Source organism: Pangasianodon hypophthalmus, chromosome 16, assembly GCF_027358585.1.
Source record: "Pangasianodon hypophthalmus isolate fPanHyp1 chromosome 16, fPanHyp1.pri, whole genome shotgun sequence".
NCBI classification, from domain to species: domain Eukaryota; kingdom Metazoa; phylum Chordata; class Actinopteri; order Siluriformes; family Pangasiidae; genus Pangasianodon; species Pangasianodon hypophthalmus.
This window is the reverse complement of record NC_069725.1, coordinates 23,775,187-23,797,566: the sequence shown is the minus strand read 5'-3', so window position 1 is coordinate 23,797,566 and position 22,380 is coordinate 23,775,187. Positions and strand designations below refer to the sequence as shown.

The following is a 22,380-nucleotide window of genomic DNA, read 5'->3' as shown; positions in this document are numbered from 1 at the left end:
TCTCTCTCTCTGCAATTAAGTGTGGACTGAAATATGATTCAGCTTAGGAAAGGAAACTGATCAAAACTGATCAATCCTGCAGTCTTTGAAGACGCCCTTTACTCACCTGATATCCCTTATCTCCTGGGTCTCCTCTGTCACCTCTCTCACCTGGAGGACCCTGTCCAAACACACACACACACACACACACACCAATTCCAGACATCTAACAGCATCATGTTATGTAAAATAACAGCAGGTGTATCACACTGAATTTTTTTAACCGCAAGTTTGATCATGGAAAACTTCTATTGTAGATAAGGACCCGGCTGACACGTGGTCAGTTTGGTAAACAGGAAGTGGTGGTGTGTGATGATAGGAGGTGTAAGGAGATCTAGACCTACTGGTTCACCTAAGGGCCCCGGCGGTCCTGGAGTCCTGCTGTCCTCTCCTGGATAACCCTGACGAAACACACACACACACACACACACACACACACACAAATACACTGCAGTCACAAAACAGTGTTACAGCCAGCATATACACACATTCCTGCTAAAGAAATAACACACACAGATCCGGGTGATGCTAATTACCTTTTCACCTTTAGGTCCTGGGGGGCCAGGTGGACCAGGCTTGCCAACATGACCCTAAAGTCGAAAAAGATAGAGAGGGAAAGAAACATTACACAAAACTCTAGCTAATGTTCAGAAACCACTATCGAACATTCATGATTATAGCTAAATGCTAACATGTTGTTAAGTCTATCAGCTAGCTAAAAACATGCAAGCTAATCTTATAAAGTCCCTGAAACTGTAGTCTGATTAGCAAGCAAGACTGACTCTCAGCAGCTAATGAGTTATCTAGAGAAGCCATCCCTGAACTTTCATGATTATAGCTAACAACTTGTGAAGTGTTTTAGCTAGCTGAAGCTTGCAAGCTCACCCAAGTCATAGCTAATGTTTAGCTTCTGCTGTCTATTTCAATATTACACTCAGTATCTAGCAACAACTAGCAAGTGAAATGGTTTTGATAAAGTTACTAATCTTCACCAGGAGAACTTCACATGGCTTTTATTGGAAAGAACTGGTCTGTATTGAGGGAACGTAAGTGGGAACAGGAACTTGTTTCATGGACATTAAATATAACTGTATATGGTTAAAAGGTATGACTTTTTTTTTAACAAATAAATTGTCATCATTGGCAAACTGCTTACTAAAACACTTTGTGCTGTTGATTTTTTTCTATTCCTTATTAATTTTGTCTCATTCTTTGATTATATTCACCTGTTTCTCAGCATCGAGAATGTGAAGAACAGACGTGGGTGTTCCTTGGAGGAATGTTCTCATCAATCAAAAACATTCCTGTGTACTTTAGCCATTCTCTGGCATTTAGAGTTGAATTTAAACCAGTTGAGGAACATGTCAATCTTATAGACTGCAAGTGCGAATAGGAATGCATGTTCCTAATCATCCAAGCCCTGACCTCTGGATGTCTGCGTGCCTTATGAGCATGGATCTCCCATGGCTTCCCACATCATATACACAGGATCCCATGAAAATTCATAGTTCTCCCATTTCAACCAGAATTTCCTTAGTACTACTCGGAAAGGATTAGTTTTCCAGACATAAGTCTGTTTAGTAATGTTGTTGGAGGAGTAATTAGTAATTATGGTCATTGTGCATCAGCTAAGCATCACTGTATAAATCACAGACATGGGCATGACTTCACAATGCACATAACATTTTGAATTCGATTTAAAACATAGAGAAAAGAGAGTGCTTCCTGGAGCACAAAACCTCTTTTCCAACAGGATATACACTCTATGGCCAAAAGTATGTGCACCCCTGATCATCACACCCATATGTGGTTCTTCTTCAAACTGTTACCACAAAGTTGGAAGCACACAATTGTATAGAACGTCTCTGTGTGCTGCAGCTTTACAGTTTCCCTTCACTGGAACTAAGAGACTGAAACCTGTTCCAGCATGACGATGCCCCTGTGCACAAAGCGAGCTCCATGAAGACATGGTGTGTGAAGGTTGGAGTGGAAGAACTCGAGTGTCCTGCACAGAGCCCTGACCTCAACTCCACTGAACACCTTTGGGATGAACTGGAACACCGACTGAACCCCAGACCTCCTCGACATCCCAACATCAGCGCCTGACCTCACTAATGCTCTGAATGAACACAAATCCCCACAGCCACGCTCCAACATCTAGTGGAAAGCTTCCCAGAAGAGTGGAGCTTATTGTAACAGCAAACACAGTGGAATAAATCAGGAATGAGATGTTCAACAAGCACATATGGGAGTGATGGTCAGTGGTGCACATACTTTTGACCACGTAGCATACATCGATCTTTACCAACATGTCAATTCGGATGGAGATATTCTGCACATTACTTCGGGTTATTTCTAATAGTCAATTTATCGAAGGTAATATATGGTGTAATCATTCCAGACACCCAGCGCATATGCAGTCTGTAAAAATATTACTGACATGACGGATCTGGACAGGACTAAAATCCCAGACATGCTCCGGTAATAATTACATTACCCCCACCTCCACATGGAAAACTAATACAGGATGAATAGGGCTTTTGGGACAAATAGCAACCAAGTAAAATTCACACAAAGGACTTCCAGAACAGTCTACATGAGGCTCGCATTGCGTGTTCAGCACAAGATTAGGAGAGAAAATAACAAACATAACATTCCAATAGGAATTTCAGACCAAAGTCGTCAGACGATCCGATTGGTAACCCATAAAATCCAAACGTGATCGGATTGTGAGATAACAATAGTGTTACTGAATACTGAATGCGTTCCAAGTTACCACGGATGCCCACTGAAATTTCTGAATATCCATTGGAATACACAGATGGAATTTTCTGGAATGCTGAATCCAATTTAATCCCACGCAAAAGTCAAAATGTGAGGAAAATCCCAAAAAGCTTGTAAGAGCCTCATTGTTTGAAATTTATATTTGAAGAATCTACGGTTAAACCCTGGTGTGACTCTGAGTGTGTGTAGAGGACTTTGGTGTGTTTGGTATAAATTATTGCGAAGAATGTTTCTGTTTTTTTTGCGAGTTTCTGTTTTATTAATCTGCCGTGCCGTGTGAGGACTCCCTGGGGCAATTTAGCGTTTAACCTTGTGTGCATGTTTGTTTTCAATAAAAGCAAGAGTAACTCACTGTGTACCCTTCCATTCCTGGTTCCCCCTGCGGTCCCATAACTCCGGGTTGACCCTAGACATAATGAAGAAAACACACACAAGACTGAAAAATGAGTTTGTGTTCGAAATAAGACTCCTGACAGCCACCTGAAAGTCCTTTTATATATAATCCCGGGTTCAAAACACATTCCTAGAGACTGTGTCTCTTTCTGCTGAAATGAGCTTGAGAAAGTCTTGAAAATGGGGAATGGTTTTTGTACAAATATTTCTGCTTCACCTCAGTGTGCTCATCATGGTGTACAGAAGAAATGGATTAATTCTCAGCATGCTAACAATCCTTAATGGATTTACTTAGGAAAAAACCCATAATACCCCATTAGGAGTCTTTGATTCAAGTCCAGACTCTGTTCATGTTTAGACTAGCTGGATTCTAACAGCTAAAGGTCAACTACACTGTTGTGTTGAGCTCTGGTTTTGATCTTTTTTCAAGTGTTTCAGCTTTTAAGGGATCCAGACAAGTCATTTCTTCTGAAATCTTTTTTTAAACCATACAACACAGAATCTTATTACAGCCTGAAACTGGTTCCTTTGCTGGCGCTCAAATCTAGCAACAAGTCGTAAGTCAGTGGCTATTATTATTATTTTTTTTTTTTTACCAAAACCAAACTTTAGCTGTGGAACTATATACTCCTAAGGAAATATTACTGAATAGCTACTGGAAAAAAGTCAGAAAGTGAAGGATAAAAAGCGAGGCACGCTATAGGAAAACATGCTATAGTAATTAAATAAAGCACGAAACAGAGAGTCTGTAAAAACTCTGATACACTGGCAGCTTTTTGAGCCGATATTTCCAACCTCAACTTTCAGAAGAACTGAAATCCTGATGGAGTTTAAATCTGTTTTGTTCAATACACTGATGTGAGACTCTAAAAGCATACTAAGCTGCATCTACAGCAGTTAAAATCTATCTTAATTGGATATTTCTTCTGCGTCTATGAACACTTAAAGAAATAAAAATGGAGATGACATTGCTCAGGTAGTAGTCAGTAAGCATTAACTAGCCAGCATCCTACAAGCTTAACCGCCCCCAAACGTGTAACTCTCACATAACTTCTGAATAGTGCTTAAGTCTGTAGTTATGTCTGAGGTCTGAATACTAATGTGCACCATTTGGTTATTCAGTTCTCACATCACATGCATAACTCAACTCTGAATACGACCCTAAATGACTAAAAATACAAAAATACATTCCATTCTACTTTTCTAAGGATAACAGACTTTTACACTAACTAGCCAAAGACAGACAGGAAGTTGCCTACTTACCCTACTCTAGAAGCTGAAAAGCTGAAAAGGAAGTAAGGAAGTGATGTAATCAAGGATACATTTAGGTACTAACCTGTGGTCCTCTGGTTCCACGAGCTCCTTTCAGTCCTCGCTCTCCTTCCTGTCCATTTTCGCCAGCAGGACCCATCTCTCCTGGCTGACCCGATGGACCCTGGTCACCCTGATACAAAACAACAAAACGATGGTGTCTCAGAGGTGGGAGTGTTGAAATATCAGGGTTGTCTCCCATAAGCAATTCTAGCTGTCCAGGATGCAAAAGCTAACCACTGACTCCTGTCGTTGTCCAGAAACAACAGCCCGGGCAGCTGAGGCTGGGTGTTGTGCAAGGGTTCAACACTGGCTCTTCGCTGGTCCTTGACCACTTATCTACCACTTATTAAGCTTTTCTATGTGGAGCACCACAAAGTGCAACAATGTGTTTTTGTGCATTCTTTGTGTGTGTCTCTTTTATATTTTTATACTTTTATACTCAGATTGTATATAATTACTATTATAAGTATTATGTCTTCTATCCTTTGCTGCTGTAACAATGCAAATTTCCCCATTGGGGGACGAATAAAGGATTATCTTATCTTATCTTATCTTATCTTAGGTCCAACATTATCCTTCTTATTTGTCTAAACCCTTTCATTCTATTAGCTACATTAACTCTAGTACTGTGTGCATTTGTGTTTTTTCAATCTAGCTTTCAGAATGAAATAAATATAAGTTTCAGAGATTTTAGGAGCTGAAATGGCAATCATGAATCCTAAGTCTCAAATCATGCTTTACCTTCTTTCCATGACGTCCACGTTTGCCTGGTGGTCCTTGTTTTCCTTCGGGTCCCTAATGGAAAAAATCACATTAGCGTGAAAAAACATAAAATCTTAAGAAATCTTTATATTCTATATTTCAAACTCTTACGTACTCACAGACTGGCACTCACCGGGAATCCTTTTGCTCCAGCGTCTCCAGGAGGTCCTGGAGGGCCGGGGTCACCGACCTCGCCCCTTTCCCCAGGCTCTCCCATTGCGCCGCGGTCACCTTGTTCACCCTGAAGCAAAAGCACAAGAATCACTAAACCAACAAAGGTGCAGTTAGACAAAATAAGATGTCAAAGACATGAATGGAAAAAAGTTTGATTGTTTATTGACCTTTGGCCCGTCCTTTCCCTGAGGACCATCTTCCCCTGCTGGACCTGGAGGCCCCTGACAGACACACACACACACACACACATTAAAGGGAAAAAGTCTGAGTAAAAGCAAATGCTACAGCAACATTTTAAAAGAATTTCATTACCATTACCATAGATCATCAAAATCAGACCAACACAGTCACGTTTGGGCTTTTTCAAAAAATATATGCACACGCATTATAATGAGGACGCTTTGGAGTCATGAACAGCTAATTAAAGCACATCATCAAACTTGCATTTTTAACCTGACATGCATTTTAACAGTGACACATCATCATAATCATTATAATCATCATCATCATCATCGTCCTGCGGTGGAACATTACACAATATGATAACATTCGCAATATGATACCTGTAACTTAACTTAACTGTAGAATCAGTGATTTTATTCGTTTTGTTTAAAGAAGACTCTCTAAGAGGATATTCATTAGAATTATGCAGAAATATTGTTTATCATTACAGCCCTCATAAGACTGCTTTCACCCGTGCTGTTTTATTCTCAACCTCCAGCAATTAACACGTAATCCCACAGGAAGATGAAAAAAAAGTTACTCCAAGAGTTACCCCAAGCACTTTTTTACCTTCTGACCAATTAGGTCACAGGTTAGAGGGCAAGTGAGAAAAACAAACATGGAGGACAAAGTGATGGTGTAAAATGAGTCTTGTGAGGTAGCGAGCAATTATGAGGAGATTTACGGCATGCTGAATGGAAAATATTTTCAATATTCCAACACCACTGTAACTAAAAATAACAGCATGTATGTGTGTGTGTGTGTGTGTGTGTGTGTGGGTTTTGGCTGTTCATTGGTCGACCAAGCAGGTCAAATTCTTTAGATTTTCTGCCTCTAAAGCTACACTGAAGACAAATTACATCCTCAAAAAATCTAATCTAATCTAATCTAGAGAGCATGCTAGGCTAGACGGTTAGCTGACACTAACTAGGAGTGGAAAGAGCATTGTTATGGTTTTTACAGAAGCACAAACTCAGGTGGGAAAGCAGCCTGAGTGCACACATTTCATAATTCAAGAAGCCTAATCCAAACTAATACCTCAGAGTTTTTCTTCCATTAAAACAGCAGGATTCCAGTCCCAATAATATAACACGCCATAAGCAAAACACGAGGATTGACTGAGTTATGGTGTAACAGTAGAAGATCAGACAGTGTGAGTGAACACAGAAAGTCTCTGAGAGGGAAACTAATAAAAGCACAGCAGTCAAACACTAGCTGAGGCCTTCAGACCTGTAATTAAGGAGCAAGAATGTGGACTCACCCTTACACCTTCTTGCCCTTGCTCCCCTTCAGCACCCACAGGTCCAATTTCACCCTACAGGAAAGAGAAGCAGAGCGTCCATGAGTGAACAGAAATGTTCATTAAACACTATTTTCCAGTATAAGAAACACTGCTGTAAATTCCCCCTGTACATTTCAGATTCCTTTCTCATGTTATACTGACTCACTGACTAATAGATCATCACAGACATAGTACATACTGTACACAACACGAGAGAGCAGAGAGTGAAAAATCATGGAAAATGTGTTATGGAAGAATCATCATCCCGAACGTGTCATACTTTTTATCGATTTATAGTGACGTTAAATGCTCTGGAACATCCGCAAAACAAGTTAGTTCCTGTTAAAAAAATGCAGCTTGTCATGTTACCAAGAAAGCACAAAGCGTAATCTCCTCTGTCCTGAAGATGTGGGAAAACTCAAAGTTACAGCTTTACCTCTGTCCCTTACAAAGCGCTGACACTGGAGACTCCTTCCATACGTTAAACAACGATATCAACCACCATATCAAAGATTACACACTTTTTTTTTATCTGTATATGTCCCTGAGAATGAGCTGTCACTATAGAAAAGATAATGTGTTATAACGAGCGCATTAATATAAACCGGTGATGTGCAGCTGCACTACTACTGCTGTTATAGAAAATTAATCAACACGTCCTGACCAATCACAAACCAGAATTCAACTCTGCAACACCTTAACTGTACTCCATTTCACTTTTGTAAACATTAAAATTACTTTGCATCATTATTTATTTCAATGTACGTTTTACAACGAAATATTAATTTATTAATTATTTGCCTATATTCCAGGTGCAACTTACACTAATTCCAAAAGGCCTGAGGTTGCTTTTGTTTGTAATTAATGTGGACAATAAAAATTTGTGAACATTTGTCACTGTTTTCTGTTTTTAATGCTATCACTAATCGTTATAGCAGTCCTTGGCAAATGCACACCTTTGCTGTAACACCTCAGTCACCTGCAGACGAAGGGTGCCATTACTTTTCAGCTGTAAAACCTCATCTGATGAGATTCACAAAATGGTTTATGGTAAAATAATTACATTCACGCAACTCATCAATAAAATTTATGTAAATTGTTTCAGCAGCTCTACAGGCTTCCAGAAAAAGCACTCTGACGCTGCACATGTTCTTCATGCAGTTAGCACTAGCATGGGTTTAAAACTCATCACCTTGGCTCCGGGTTCTCCAGCAGGTCCCTGTTCACCTTCAGGTCCTGGAGGCCCCTGCGTTAGAAACACACAGCGCTTATTTTAAAACACTGCACCTTTTCCTCTCAAGATAAAAAGGAATTCATGTGAACTTCAGTTTGCTCGTAATTCTATTAAATAAGCCACCCGTGAAATAGCATTACAGTAAACGGTCTGAATTAGCATTACGATAAACACATGAACTCACAAACCAGCCTTACAGTAAACAGGTTAAAACATGACTAGCGTTACGATACACAGATCAACTCACAAACAGGCTACAACGTGAACTAGCACTAAAATAAACAGACTAACCCACAAAGTAGTGCTATGGTAAACAGGCTAAAACATGAACAAGTGTGCAATTAATCAGGTTAAAATGTAAATTAGCATTATGGTAAATAGATTAACCCCCAAATTAACATTAAAGTAAAACATCCTAAAATGTGAAATAGCATTACGGTGAACAGATTAACCGACAAACTAACATTGTAGTAAACACAATATACCATGAACTAGCTTTATAAGAAACACATTAATCCACAAAACAGCATTAAAATAAATAAATTACAAACAGCTAATTTGCACTTATAAGCATTATTATGCAACATCATGTTACCTCAGGTCCTTGCTCTCCGTCTGCTCCCGTTTCCCCCGGTGGCCCTTTAGGTCCCTAATGAACAAACAAACCATTAAATTGAAATCTCAGTTACATAACTCAGCACTCCAAAACACATTCCATCATTCTGCATAACATACACACACACACACACACACACACACACACATACAATCACACACACACATACACGGCTACGTGCTGGACTACAACAGTCTTAGCAAAATAAATGTGATTGAGGCAGTATTACTATGTGTAGAGTGCAGTTATCATCGCCAAGTTATGTGGCAAACACAAGCCTGATAAAGGACACGACCTTGGGGAAGGTTTGTGTGTGTGTGTGTGTGTGTGTGTGTGTGTGTGTGTGTGTGTGTGTGTGTGTGTGTGTGTGTGTGCTGATGTACTTTGCTATGCGTATGAAAGAATGGAAAAACAGCGTGGCTACTTCAAACAGCTGCGGTGTTTTTATAGCAGAAGCAGCAACTAGGGGCCTGTCCGACTGATTACATGTTTAGACTAGCTGATACACACACACACACACACACACACACACACACACACACACACACACATGCTCCCAGAACATGAAACGCCAGAAGGAAAAGTCCATGCCCCTGCTCCCAAAACCACCAATTTGGCTTAATATTTATGAAATGAGGCGGAAATACTCACAGGTTCACCATGAGGTCCTCTTTCACCAGATCTTCCAGATGGACCTGCAACACCCTACAAAATGTACAGTAAACACACACACACACACACACACACGTTACATATATGCATACACACACATATCTGGGTCATGGCCATATTAACATTTTTTTTGAGTAGATAAAATCTCATTATACATTACGAATTCACAGATAAGAGTAGAAGTATGCAGTGAGTGTGGCTGCATGCTGTAAATTACAAGATTGTTAGATTTGTGTTGAATCACCATCATTGTACACATTGGCTACTGTTCCCTCACTCCATCTAGCATAGCCTGTGAAAGGTTAATTCCTGGAGCTACATGTAAACACACAAGAAACCATCAATTTCATTATTTCAAGTTTAATTAAATGATCCTAAATAGGACATGAATACTGGAGAGCATGAGCAATTTGTTCATCAAGAAGAAACAATATAGCCTCTATTGTAGCATTATTTGTTTACAATGAAAAAGTATGAGGAGCAAAGACTTGGAAGTCTAGAGTGAAGAGGAGGAAGAAGTCTGAACAAGCCCCAGAGGGAGGAGGAAGAAGTTTCAAAGTGAGGAGGAAGAAGTCCTAGATTTAGAGGGAGGAAGTCTAAGGAAGCCCTATAGAGAGGAAGACGTCTGAGAAGGTCCCAGAGTGAGGATGAGGAAGTCTCAGAGTGAGGAGGAGGAAGTCTTAAGAAGTCTTAAAGTGAAGAGGAGAAAGTCCCAAAACGAGAAAGAAGAAGTCTGAGGAAGCCCCATAGGTGAGAAGGTCCCAGAGTAAGGAGGAAGTGAAAGTCCTAAGGTGAAGCTGAGGAAGTCCCAGAGTGAAGATGAAGAAACAGTGCGAGAAAATGAAAGTCTGAGGAGATCACAGAGTGAGGACATGGAAGGCTGAGGAAGTCCTCCCAGGAACGTAAGCCATCATGAAATGAGAGTAAGTAAAGGAAAAGTCCAAGTGTGAGAAGAAGGAAATCTGCAAATAAGGAGGAGAAACTCCAACAATGGTGAACAGGATGTCCATGAGGAAAGAGGTGGAAATCAGAAGAAGAAGAAGGAGGAAATTCAAAAGCAAGGAAAAGGAAATCTGAGAATAAGTGCACAAAATGGCTTTCAGGGCAAATAGAAAAGCTTTGTGTATACATTCAGTGTGAAAGCAGAACAATTTTGCGTCCGAGTACTCACAATTTTTGTCTTAAAAGCAAAGGAAACTGCGTGACAGCTAAAGTGAATCATGGTTTGCATTAAATGCCCTTGCTTTTGATTTTTTAAAGTAAAATAGTGTGTGAATTGTGTTTGTGTGTTTCATTATGCTGTAGTGAGATACAGTAAGTCGTACTGTGCTGTATTGTGCGATACTGTGTTCTGCAATGTTGGTTGTTTGTCTATGAGAACCAGCCACATGCTGTTAAACCACCAGGAAATGACTGCAGCCTGGTGCTCACACTCCTCTGTGATGTGTCAGCTGCACTGCTTCATATGCTTTCCTTTTATCCCTGTTTACATGGCTCATTATCGTCTACAGGAATACACTGTATCTACACACAAGCCACTCTCATTACCACAGTGGGATAGCATCACGCAAAACCGGACGTGGAAATCTGTTCCATACCTCCAGCATCTCTTGTTGATCTAATCTTATTCCTAATTATTGGGAATCTCTTAGCACTTTCAGACATGGGAACTAACTGGTCATTAGAAACAGAAAGATGTGCGCCAGCATCCATGGACAATGTGTGGCTTGGTGGATAATAAACACTTGTTTTGCCAAATGTGAAGCCATTGCGAATTTTAAGAACTTCCTGCATGAACATAGGAAGTGTTTCTTCGCTCAGTCAAAAAAAATTCAGTCAGACCCTGGGTCTCTAATTTTACTCCTTTACAAATTTACTCATTCTTAAATTTGTGTGGAAATGTTTTCGTAGGCCATAAATAACAACACAATCTTGGCAGAGTTACAAAAATTGCTCTGATTTTCTTCATACTCATGCGTGTATGTTGTGGCACACATGGTCATATGATCATGTTTATTTATTTGAGAATCTGATGTTAGCTTATTTAGCAACTTACAACGATAGAAATAATGTAGCAATACAGTGATAGCAAGCAACAAAAGCAAACTTCTAGAAGGGACATCGTGTATATTTCATTTCGTATACTCCAGATGGCTCCCTACTCCCAATAAAAGTGCACTAGATGTGGCTTCAGCAATTGCATTATTTCCTGAAGCAAGCTGTATTCTCACTCATATTCTCTGTCTTCCTTGTTGTCACGCCTTTATATTTCACTCTTTAACACGCATACACTAAATCAGTAACGGCCTGCTTCTGTACTGCACTTTCTGTACTTTCTACTTTATAATGGGTTTTTGTGTGAGCTGACAAGTAAAACACCAGCCTCAGTTGCACCATTTGTGGCACTAGAGGGCGCTGTGGGTCTAAAAGCATTAGGAAAGAATGAGAGAAAAGGGGATAGTGTCCTCAGGCTATTAAAGGTCTTGTTTAATATAACATACACACACCACCAGTGCTAATGACAGAGAGTGTGCTGTAAAATAAGAGACTCCGTCTACTTCCTTCTACAGCCGGCAATTAATACGGCACCGTGTGTTATAAGACTGGAATACAGGGGAAATGGAGTGATAATGACAGAGTGAAGGCAAGGTTAATGAAAGTTCAGCAAAATCCACACACAAAGTCATTCGTTTATAAAACGTTTTGAGTCTAAACAGTTCACATGTCATTAACTATATTAGTGCAAGTGCATTGGCTAAGGATAGTCCATTAAGCAACTGTCCAAAAGTACTAATGCAATGTCCTCTTGATTGCCCAGTGCAGGGCAAGAGAAAGTTCTCATTATTTATTACTTCATTATAATTTTCCAGACTCTAGAGCCCTATTTGGATGGGATTAGTGAAAACAAACAAAGGACAGACAACTTTGTCACCGATTGTGTCACACATGGTCACGTGGTCATTTTCATTGCTCATTTAATTGAGCATCTAATGTGCTGAATCCTGTCTTTTTAAGTTACAAGCGTCTCCAAATTCTGCACATTGTGCACTCTATTCAGACGGGATTAGTTTCACTACATGATGTGTGTAATAGGTTTTACACATTCTTTAATGGACATGGATTATGGCTCGACATCCACACTGCTGTGTTGACCATGATGCTCAAACTGCTAATAATAAAGACACTGAGTATACAGTTACATCCTGCAAATCCATCCCACCCTCATTCTTTAATAAATGTTATGGAAAATAACAACGCTAGTTCCCAAATACAACAAAACCACATACATACTGATCCCCATACGCTGACAGGATTGTGGTATGAGTGTCTTACAGTGTGTAAAACACAGTATACATGCACTGTCACTGTTGGATGTGGACATACCGGTGGCCCTGGAGAGCCTCGTTTCCCTGGACCTCCTGCTTTGCCCTGCAAAGACACACATGGCTCACAACAGCACTGTGGTATAAAATACAAATATTTGATTTGGTTAGTGTCATGCAGCACTAAGTTGCTGGACTTACAACAAACCCTGTAGCTCCTTTCTGGCCTGGCCCGCCCTTTTCTCCCTTTAAACAGCAAAGTAAATAGATTCGTACTGAGGTAAGACAAAATACTGAAGCACATAGGTATGTGAGGGTGTGTTTGGTATGATGAGTAGTATTATCACCTTGATGCCCTCTGGTCCTGGCTCTCCAGGTGGTCCATCAGCTCCTCTTGGCCCCTGATATGAACAGAAAAAAAAGAACAAAAAAACAAATGTAAGCTATGACAAGCTAGCTGCCACAGGCTAAAACCCAGCATTCTGACTGAATCTGTTGGGTGATGCAGTTAAACTTAAAGTCAATGGCTGAAAGATATTTCTAGTTTATATGAAAGAGTAGATATCTCAAACAAGTGTAAAGTACTCAGGTTTAAATAAATCTGTATCATGGAAGGAATAAAAATGAAGCAGAGTTACTGTTACCACCCCAAAGTTGATTATTTTATTATAACATCACATGCCGAAGCTTTTTATTCCTCTTATACTGCAGCAATTTTACAACATTTACATTAGTCAAATAAAATCAACCACACTGAGACCCAAATCAAGATTCAGCCTTGTCACGCTACCAACTGAACTGATCAGCACATGGAAACCAAATCCCAAAAACAGGTACAAAAAGGCTATTAATATCTAAAACTGAGCTCATACACCAGTTTCACATGGTACACACCAGAAAACATAACTGACCCTATTCACACCGTAATCAGATTGATCTCTACACACAATAAGATCTCACAATTACACAAACCGAGCATTAAATCTGTAGAGAAAAAGAAAAAAGGTTATATCTAGAATCACAACGGGTTCTTCAGTTTGTCCCATTGGAAGTACTCTTGTAAGTTCTATGTAGATCACAACAATCAAAGTAGTTCACTATTCCTGAGGGTTCCAAGTAGGATCCCTTTAGGAAGCTTAGAACCCTAAGTGACCAGACGCAACCAGATATGCTTCATTAACACTTAACCACTCTGTGTTGTGATTATCCAGGACCGGGATTCCCAATCCTCAGCCTAGGGCAAGACTAATAAAGCTATTAATAGAGAATTTCCTGGAAATTGTATTAATTTTCCATCATCCAGGTCAATGTGACTGTATCATAGTAGCAAATCTACACAAAGTCGCAAGGAGCCGTCACAATTAATTACTACTACAAAAATCCACTGGGAAAACAGATCCCAAACAAAAAAAACAAGATGATCTACTTGAACTTAATTTGCTTTAGACTCTAATCCATGAAATGGAAATAAACAGGAAAGGAAGTCATACCACAACGTCATGCTTAAACAATCCAAACATCTGTGCCTGTTTGTTAAGTGCTACCATGTGTATGTTGTATGTATAGAATAGTATACGGGCAAATACACACTCTCGCTCACACACAAATGAAAATCTTCCTGTACAATCAGACATAAGATAGCTAATGATGTTATAAACTGGGGAAGCGAGACAGACACACATGTAGCCGGTAGTAGCATGGCTTCCTCGGCTGGCCCCCATATGTTGTGGCATACTTTACTCACTCGTGTAGTAGACTGGTACTCTGTATAGACACAAAACTTTATTTTCCCCCAAATCAGCAGTGAAACAGATTTGATATCTGGTTCCACCTGGGATGTACGTTTTGTATGACTAGTGGATGTCATTCTGATCTTGACCATGAGGGGTCACTGTAAACTGCATCCAAAAGACACAGGCCCAGAGCACACAAACATACGCGCGCGCACACACACACACACACACACACACACACACACACACACACACTACAAACTCTTTATAAGGGCATTAGCCCCTCAGCAGTTCTAGTTTATTAATCCTGACCTCATTGTGTTCATTGAAGGCTTTACAATGTAAAGAGTTGAGTTCAGTTTGATCTCGTTATGATCCTTTATTTACACAATCCACAAGAAACAGATGGAGGACACCGAGCTGGAAGAACCTCACTAGCAAATTATGCTAAACCATGTGCAAGATGAAAGACAGTACAGCAGCCACCACATAGGTTCTGCAAATCGTGAGCCTTTTACAGTGATGATGCCCAAATTACCAGCAAAAAGAGTTACTCTAATGTTCCCAGAACCAGCTACCTAGAAAAATGTTACTGACATCGTAGTCGCTTTCATCCCTACAAGCAATAAAAGAGAATGAAACTCAATGGCGCTAACCCCTGAGTTAGCAAAGGATTGACAAAAAAGGAGATACCTCAATAAGTGGCTTACCCTCCTTCCTTTTGTCCCAGGAACACCGGGAGTACCCCTCTGACCTGTCAGGCCCTAAGCAGAGGAATGTAAAAAAGAGAATGATGATTTTATCTCAAATCACACCATCTTTTATTTATTTATTTTTTTATATCAAATTTGCCTGAAATATGTACTGAGCTAATTAATTAATTCCCTCACAATTGATTACATCCCTCACAATTATACAATATTTGTGAATATGGCAGCAGAACGTACTGGTGGGCCTTGTGGGCCGACATCTCCCGGACCTCCTGGCAAGCCTGGATAGCCCTTAAACACAGGGAAACAATATAAGTCACCAATAATTCAGTATAGTTCTAAGAAGGCAAAGCTGATGTTAAAAGCTGAGGTTAACTTATATGCCACAATATCCAATGCACATAGTATTATTTATTGGACGAAACCCATAACCAGTCTAAACAGAATCAGGTTTGGTTTGTTAAAGCAATGATTAGTGTTATTACCATTGAACCTTTCTCTCCTGGTGGACCCAAAGGACCCGCTGGACCACGATCTCCCTGTGAAAACAGAAAAGTGGAATTTTGAAACAATATGCATCTTTAATTCATTCTGAGATGCACTATGGTGGGATGAATTTCTCCAAACAGGTTGAGCCTAAGGCCTTTGCTTATCTATCTATAAAAAATCCTTTTCTAAACCTCAGGTGGTCCATTCCTCAAGCTAGGTGGGCAAACTATATGATTATGTGGCTTCAGATCAGTTTTCTAACATCAGTGAATATACAAGGATGTCCTTTGGAGGATCCATTTCTTAACAATGCATACTTAACACATTTATGTTTTTCATTCATTCATCTTCAATAACCACTTTATTCTGATCAGGGTCATGATAGAGCTGAAGCCTATACCGTGACCACCTAGGCACAAGGCATAAACACACCCTGGATGGGATGCCAGTCCACACATTTGCAAACTCATTCACACCTAGGGACAATTTCCAGTTATCAGTGAATCTACCGGCATGATTTTGGACAGTAGAAGGAAACCGAAGAGCCAGGAAGGAAGCATGGGGAGAACATGTAAAATGGACCTCAGAATCAAACCGAGGACCCTGGTGCTGTGGAGATACAGGTCATATTTTAGGGCTACTTCCCAGAATTAACAGCCTGTTTCAGTGAGGACTGTCCTCTGATCTGAAACCTGTTTAAGGATTGGCCTTTGGTTGGCTGATTCACTTTTGAGTTTCTGTTGTTGACTGAAGTTCCTTCAGGCACAAGCATCATCTAAATTCCATAAGATTCACACTCACAAGACTTCCTGATGGATCATCTCTATTCATCAATCATGAAAAGAAGAAAGATAAGTCACTTTACTTTTTCCCCAGGTGGGCCAGCCACTCCTGGAATTCCTGGAAGACCTTCTTCTCCCTGCAAACACCCAGATGAAGAACACAAAGAGAGAAGTTAAACACATAACTGAGAAAGACACCAGCATACATGCAAGACCATACAAGAAAAAAAAACCCCAATAAACTCCACCATAAACCAGTTTTGTTAAATTGGGCACAAGCCTGATATATGGGGTAAAGTTACCTTATCCTAAGCACCCAGAGATTGAGGTTGCTTTAGGGGTAACTGCTGTAAACTATGAAACTGTTTGTGGACTGCCTCTGTAACTGGCTAGTATATGTGGTGACAGAGTAATTGTTCTGTGATTGTCCAAACCCAAGTCATGTCAAGTGATGGGCACCATTAGTAAAATACTACTCAAATCTTAAACATTAAATTGCATGATAAAATTGTGATAATGTCTCCTAAAACTGCAAACAGTACTGCAGATTATCAGGAGGATTTTCTTATGATTGCATCGGACTAATCAATGACCTACAGTATTTCTAACTGTCCCAATTTGGTACATGGCAAAAAAGGTAACCAAATTCAGCAAAAGCAATTAGTAAGGTACAGCTCAGTTAGAGGTTAAAATAATGATGTCGGATCATGGGTAATTTGTTGAGACATTTTATGCTGTACTGTCTGGTAGAAAAGTGCTAGTAGTCCAACATAAGATACTGGACAGAAATGGAAGACGAAAAGCAGTTCTATAATTAGCATTATTAGTAGGATTAAGGGTTGTCTTATTAAGACATGACTTAACCAGGCTTAAAGGCAAAAGACGGTTGGTCCAGGTGTTTTGTAAATTGTACAGTATCTCTTATTCCATACCACTGCTTTAATATAACACCTCACAGCAACTTCCAAGCTTTTCCTTTTAGTTCCTTCAGTCCATCGTCCAGTTTATACACTTGGCTTATCAAAACAATTCCAGCTAACAAGTCTACAAAAAAAGGGCAAATCAGACTCCAGGATATGTTTCAAGCACTCTAAAAAACATGCGGCTGTTCACCCACCATACAAATCTGGAATCTGGAATTGGATGGATGCTGCAATTCATTAACTTGGAAAACACATTTCCTCCAGCTTATCCAAATTTAAGGCAAGAGTGGTTTTCTTTCCACAGTAAATTCGGTTTCATCTGCTCTCCTAGACTCTGGATTAAGCTTGAATCCTGCCTCTGATTTCGAAACCACAAACTGCACTGCACCACCAGTCTACCATCTGTAGATCCTACTTTAGGAAAAAGACACTATATATGGAAATTCTTTAACAGTTGCTTGTATGTTTGCTTTCTTACCAGTACTCACTTTGCAGGCACTTTTCATGGCTGCACTTTGGGGTCACATCAATTGACCACATCACTATTGTGAAACCTTCTGCTGCTGTAATCATTAAGACTGTCCTTTACTCATCCCAGGGCTTAGCATCATCTGCCTTTACTCTTCTACACTGGCACATTGTAATGATTTATAATCCCAATAACCAGTGTCACCCAGAAGAGGAGGGGTTCCTTTCTGAATCTGCTTCCTCCCAAGGTTTCTTCCTCATGAATCAGGGACTCAGGGAGTGTTTCCTGAAAGCTGTCACCTCTGGCTTGTTCATTAGGGATCTACATCTACATCTGGATTTCTGTAAAGCTGCTATATAAATAAAACTGAATTGAAAGCAACTACACTGGCAATGGTTTGTGAGAATACATTCCTCGATCTAAAATTCTTCTTGCAGTAATAGACAGTTTTAGCCTTTCTATTAAAAATGCAAAATGTCAAGTGGAACATGAAAAGCTTTTATATAAAAACATGAACGGTCTTTGAAAGGTCAGCCATTTTATTCTGATATGTCAATCTGCTGTTTAAACTGTCTTTTATCCCTGATGATCACAAGATTAGTTCTCATGAAGTGTTGGAAAAAATATAAAGCAGTGCATCAACCATTCCTTTGATAAACTTGTTTGCATTTTTCACTTGTCTTGATTTAAGAGCAATGACGTCTGGATTAGTCACAATTTTAGACAGGATGAAGTGGTGTGACTTTGACTGGGCATGTACAGCATGTGCACCCCTATCAGTGGAAAAACCTACTCAGTAAATCTCACCCTTTGTGTACAGTGCTTTTGATGGATTTGTATTTGACATGCGTTCACCCAGTATGAGCACTTAATTCCATGATGATGACACTACATGTCCAGACGACTCTAACAGACCCTGAATCAGTGAAAGATATGAAAGGAGGCTGAACACAACAGTCAGCTGCACTTCTCAACCTGGAGTAGGTATCTGTAGAGGCACATAGACTGGCTAACAGTGCATAAGTACAGAGTGACCATAATTTACATACTTTCCAATAGACGAGCTGAAGAGGAGCTTGTTGTCCCTGTACCTAATGCCCTCCAGGTCTCTCAAGGATGTAAAACTCAATGATTTATTATATAAGTACATCATGACATGTCAAAATCCAGCTCCTATGTTTGTCTTGACAGGAAAAAAGGCTCAGTTATAGCTTGGAAAATACATAAGTTCATTTTCCCCAGGCAATGATCATCAATCTCTTTTGCGGTGGAAAGAAGGTGACCAAATTAGAGCTCGTAGTAAACCTTTAAGCTTTGGATAAATTAATGAACAATTCTACAATCCTACATTAATGAAAATTCAAAGTGTTATTTTTTTTAAGTTTCCAGAATTTACAATGTCAGTCATGTACTTGAGTCTCGGAGATAGTTACTTTTGTGCGTAAACAGTTTTAATTTCTACACATTTGGCCGATTTGTAGTATGCAGCTTGCCCTCATTACCAAACAACTCAGCCTGTTTACAAATAAACAATGCTAACGAACTGCTAACCCATGGGGTTTCTGTAACTAATTTCATAGCTGTAATTCATTTGCACCATGTGATTTTAATAAGGAATAAAACTCTGTGTCTTGCCATTATAGGAAAATAATCAACAATGGAGTGGTGTGATGAAGCACTGTTACAGTTATCACTCGGAAATTAATAATTTTCCTATAACAGCACGTGCAAAAGTTTTTTTATTCCTCTTATACCACAATTTGCCAACAATTCCAATTTTTAATTTATTAAAGAACAGATCATACTTTTTATCCATTCATAGTTACAGTATGTCTAATGTTCTGTAACATCCACAAAACAAGTTAGTTCCTGTTCTCACTTACATTATAGCAGCAGTCGTTCCCTCACCAGTGTCTCTTTCTCTCTCTTGAAGTTAATAAGACAAAAAAAAACGCAGCTTGTCATGTTACAGAGAAACTGCAAAGCATAAACTCCTCTGTCCTGAAGATGTGTGAAGTTACATTTTTCCTTCTAACTGTTACAACATATCAACAATTACTCATGTTTTTTAATCTGTTTCTGTAGAGTGTCTGCTGTACGAGTCCCTGTGAATGAGCTGTTACTATAGAAACAATAACGTATTAGAACGAGCGCATGTGACTAGCAGCTACCAGGCCTTGAATCAGTCAGGTGAATGCTAACTTAATACAGTCCTTCCCTTTCTTAGACACATGTGAGGAACATCTGACCAAAATGTGAACAAAACTGAACATTCCTATGCTAATGTTTTGAATATTGTATAAAGTCAGGGTTGAGGAACAGGTTTGGAGCTGCTGTTATAGAAAATTAATCAACACCTTCTGACCAATCAGAATCCAGAATTCGACAGCACTGGGGTATAAATCATAATATGATCTACGCTGGAACCGTCTGTGTTCTACATTTGGACTATAATCTCTACTCTTGTTTCTCTTTCTTCTTCCAGTTTTATTTCAAAGGAATGATTGAGATCAAATAGATCTCAGAACAAGCCAAGCATCTAGATTATTCTGATGGCCTTCAGAAAGCAACTGCACCATCATATCCACGCCAGGTCACGTATAGTTTGGCCAAACATCATCATGCTGACTGCATACAATCTAGAAAGGCACAGAAGTTCAGTTAGCATGGGCTAAAATTTATGAATGAAAGATCAAATGTACAAGAAGGGATGAAGTGTAGTCATGCTTCATCCAAGAGTAAATAAATCGAGAGAATGACTTGGCAGGGATCAAGCCCACATTTGAACCTCCTTGTTTTCACCCTTCACAAGAAGCCTCGGATGTTGCAGGTGTGTGTCCTGACTGTAAGCCTCAGTACTAATCCTGACTGCAGTTATATGCTAATCCCTTGTGTGCGACTAAGCCTGTTTCCCAACCCTGACTTTACAACACGCAAAACACTATCACAGGAATGTTCAATTGTGTTCAAATTTTGGTCAAATGTTCCTCACATGTGTCTAAGAAAGGGAAGGAATGCAGGAAGTTAGCATTCGCCTGACTGATTCAAGCCCTGGTAGCTGCTAATCACATTAGCATTTTTGTGTAAATTTAATGTTTAGTAGTTGTGTCAGTAAGAATCGCTATAGAATAGCTTCATTCAAGGAAGGTGTTTCCTTCCATTTCAACGAACTGGAACATCCTGCGTGTTTCACCTTTGCTTGGATCTTGCTAAGCATTTCATCTGTGTCTGTATATGTACACTCTATTTTCCTTGTTTTTGGTTTTTGAGTATGGTTGTGCTTATACTAATTCTATTTGTCTCCTCCATTAGCCACAATAAGCATCCTGTGTCTTATGCCTTCCAGTCATTTTTAAATTAAGGTTCATATTTAGCTGGATTAGTGGATTAAACCTGAAGATTTTTCTTTACTCATTTGAGAAGCATCATTTGATCAGTTTTTGTAATTCATCTGTCAAGATCTTCAAGGTTAAAAACAAAACTCGGGCTCCACAGTGGTCCAACAGAAAAGCTTTGGGCCTGTTGTCACAAGTCTGAATCTCGATGATGTCACAGCCACCCATGGCCGGGTGTTCAAGGATCAAAATTGGCCATGGGAAGGATGGCATTACTCTCTTTCCTGTCAATCAGAGCGATACTATCTAATCATTAGCTCATGTATGTAGTTAGCACCTTCCTCTGAGTGTGCTCGGTAGTTCGAAAAGATGTGCTAGCTTCTCATGTCTTGGAGGAAGCACATGCTAGCCTCACGCTCCCTGCTTGCTAACTGCCACGTGATGTGTAGAGCTAGCTACTTGGGGGGACGGACTGTCAAATGACCAGAGCTGGTGAAAATGAGGCAAAAAATTGCCACCAGATTTTTGCTATCAGATTTTCAATCTCAACACATTGTGTCTATCCTGCACTAGACACATGCAGATTTTAAATTTTCATAGTCATAAAGCCAAACCCTTTTATTTCATACTTGGGTGGTATTTTCGTGAAAAATAAACCTCACTCTGAATGCAGATCCTCATACATCATTACCTTATAGTGTGTTGTTCGTTTGAACGCTGTCACTCACTGGTTTTTCTCCAGAGGCCATAGTTAAATTGTCTGCTATAATTATACTGTGTGTGTGTGTGTGTGTGTGTGTGTTGGAGATTGCAACACGGGTGCTGATTTTCTGGAGCTGTTTCACTTGAACATGAGCAACAGCATAGTTCTCAAGAACAAACTCGCATGGCTGATATCTGATGTACGCAGCTTGTCAATTTTCCCAGACATCTCTTCGCTTTGATGCCTTCTAAAACTTCTTGCACAAGAGACCAACAGAAAGAAAAGAAACAAGCAGACCAAGGCTTTTAACTTCAAAACCCTTCACTGAAGATTAGTGGCTTGTGCGTTGAATCTGAAACCTGAACGCTGAGAAACTTCAGCACATCAGAGACTAAGTCTGTTTACAAACACTATGTCAAAA

The 22,380-nt window shown here is 39.7% G+C and overlaps 1 protein-coding gene across 1 annotated transcript in view; it reads right to left on the bottom strand.

Moving 5' to 3' along the window:
- LOC113530587 (collagen alpha-1(XXIV) chain) overlaps positions 1 to 22,380 on the bottom strand; it is a 97,783-nt gene that overhangs the window by 14,195 nt on the left and 61,208 nt on the right. Inside the window, exons 26-44 of the mRNA XM_053240588.1 lie at positions 16,613 to 16,666; positions 15,744 to 15,797; positions 15,496 to 15,549; positions 15,259 to 15,312; positions 13,163 to 13,216; positions 13,017 to 13,061; positions 12,877 to 12,921; positions 9,472 to 9,525; positions 8,800 to 8,853; positions 8,163 to 8,216; positions 6,950 to 7,003; positions 5,634 to 5,687; positions 5,426 to 5,533; positions 5,272 to 5,325; positions 4,553 to 4,660; positions 3,176 to 3,229; positions 576 to 629; positions 384 to 440; positions 107 to 160 (exon numbers count right to left, since the gene is read on the bottom strand). Coding sequence (XP_053096563.1) covers positions 107 to 160; positions 384 to 440; positions 576 to 629; positions 3,176 to 3,229; positions 4,553 to 4,660; positions 5,272 to 5,325; positions 5,426 to 5,533; positions 5,634 to 5,687; positions 6,950 to 7,003; positions 8,163 to 8,216; positions 8,800 to 8,853; positions 9,472 to 9,525; positions 12,877 to 12,921; positions 13,017 to 13,061; positions 13,163 to 13,216; positions 15,259 to 15,312; positions 15,496 to 15,549; positions 15,744 to 15,797; positions 16,613 to 16,666 — 1,119 coding nt within the window. The remainder of the gene's footprint in view (positions 1 to 106; positions 161 to 383; positions 441 to 575; positions 630 to 3,175; positions 3,230 to 4,552; positions 4,661 to 5,271; positions 5,326 to 5,425; positions 5,534 to 5,633; positions 5,688 to 6,949; positions 7,004 to 8,162; positions 8,217 to 8,799; positions 8,854 to 9,471; positions 9,526 to 12,876; positions 12,922 to 13,016; positions 13,062 to 13,162; positions 13,217 to 15,258; positions 15,313 to 15,495; positions 15,550 to 15,743; positions 15,798 to 16,612; positions 16,667 to 22,380) is intronic.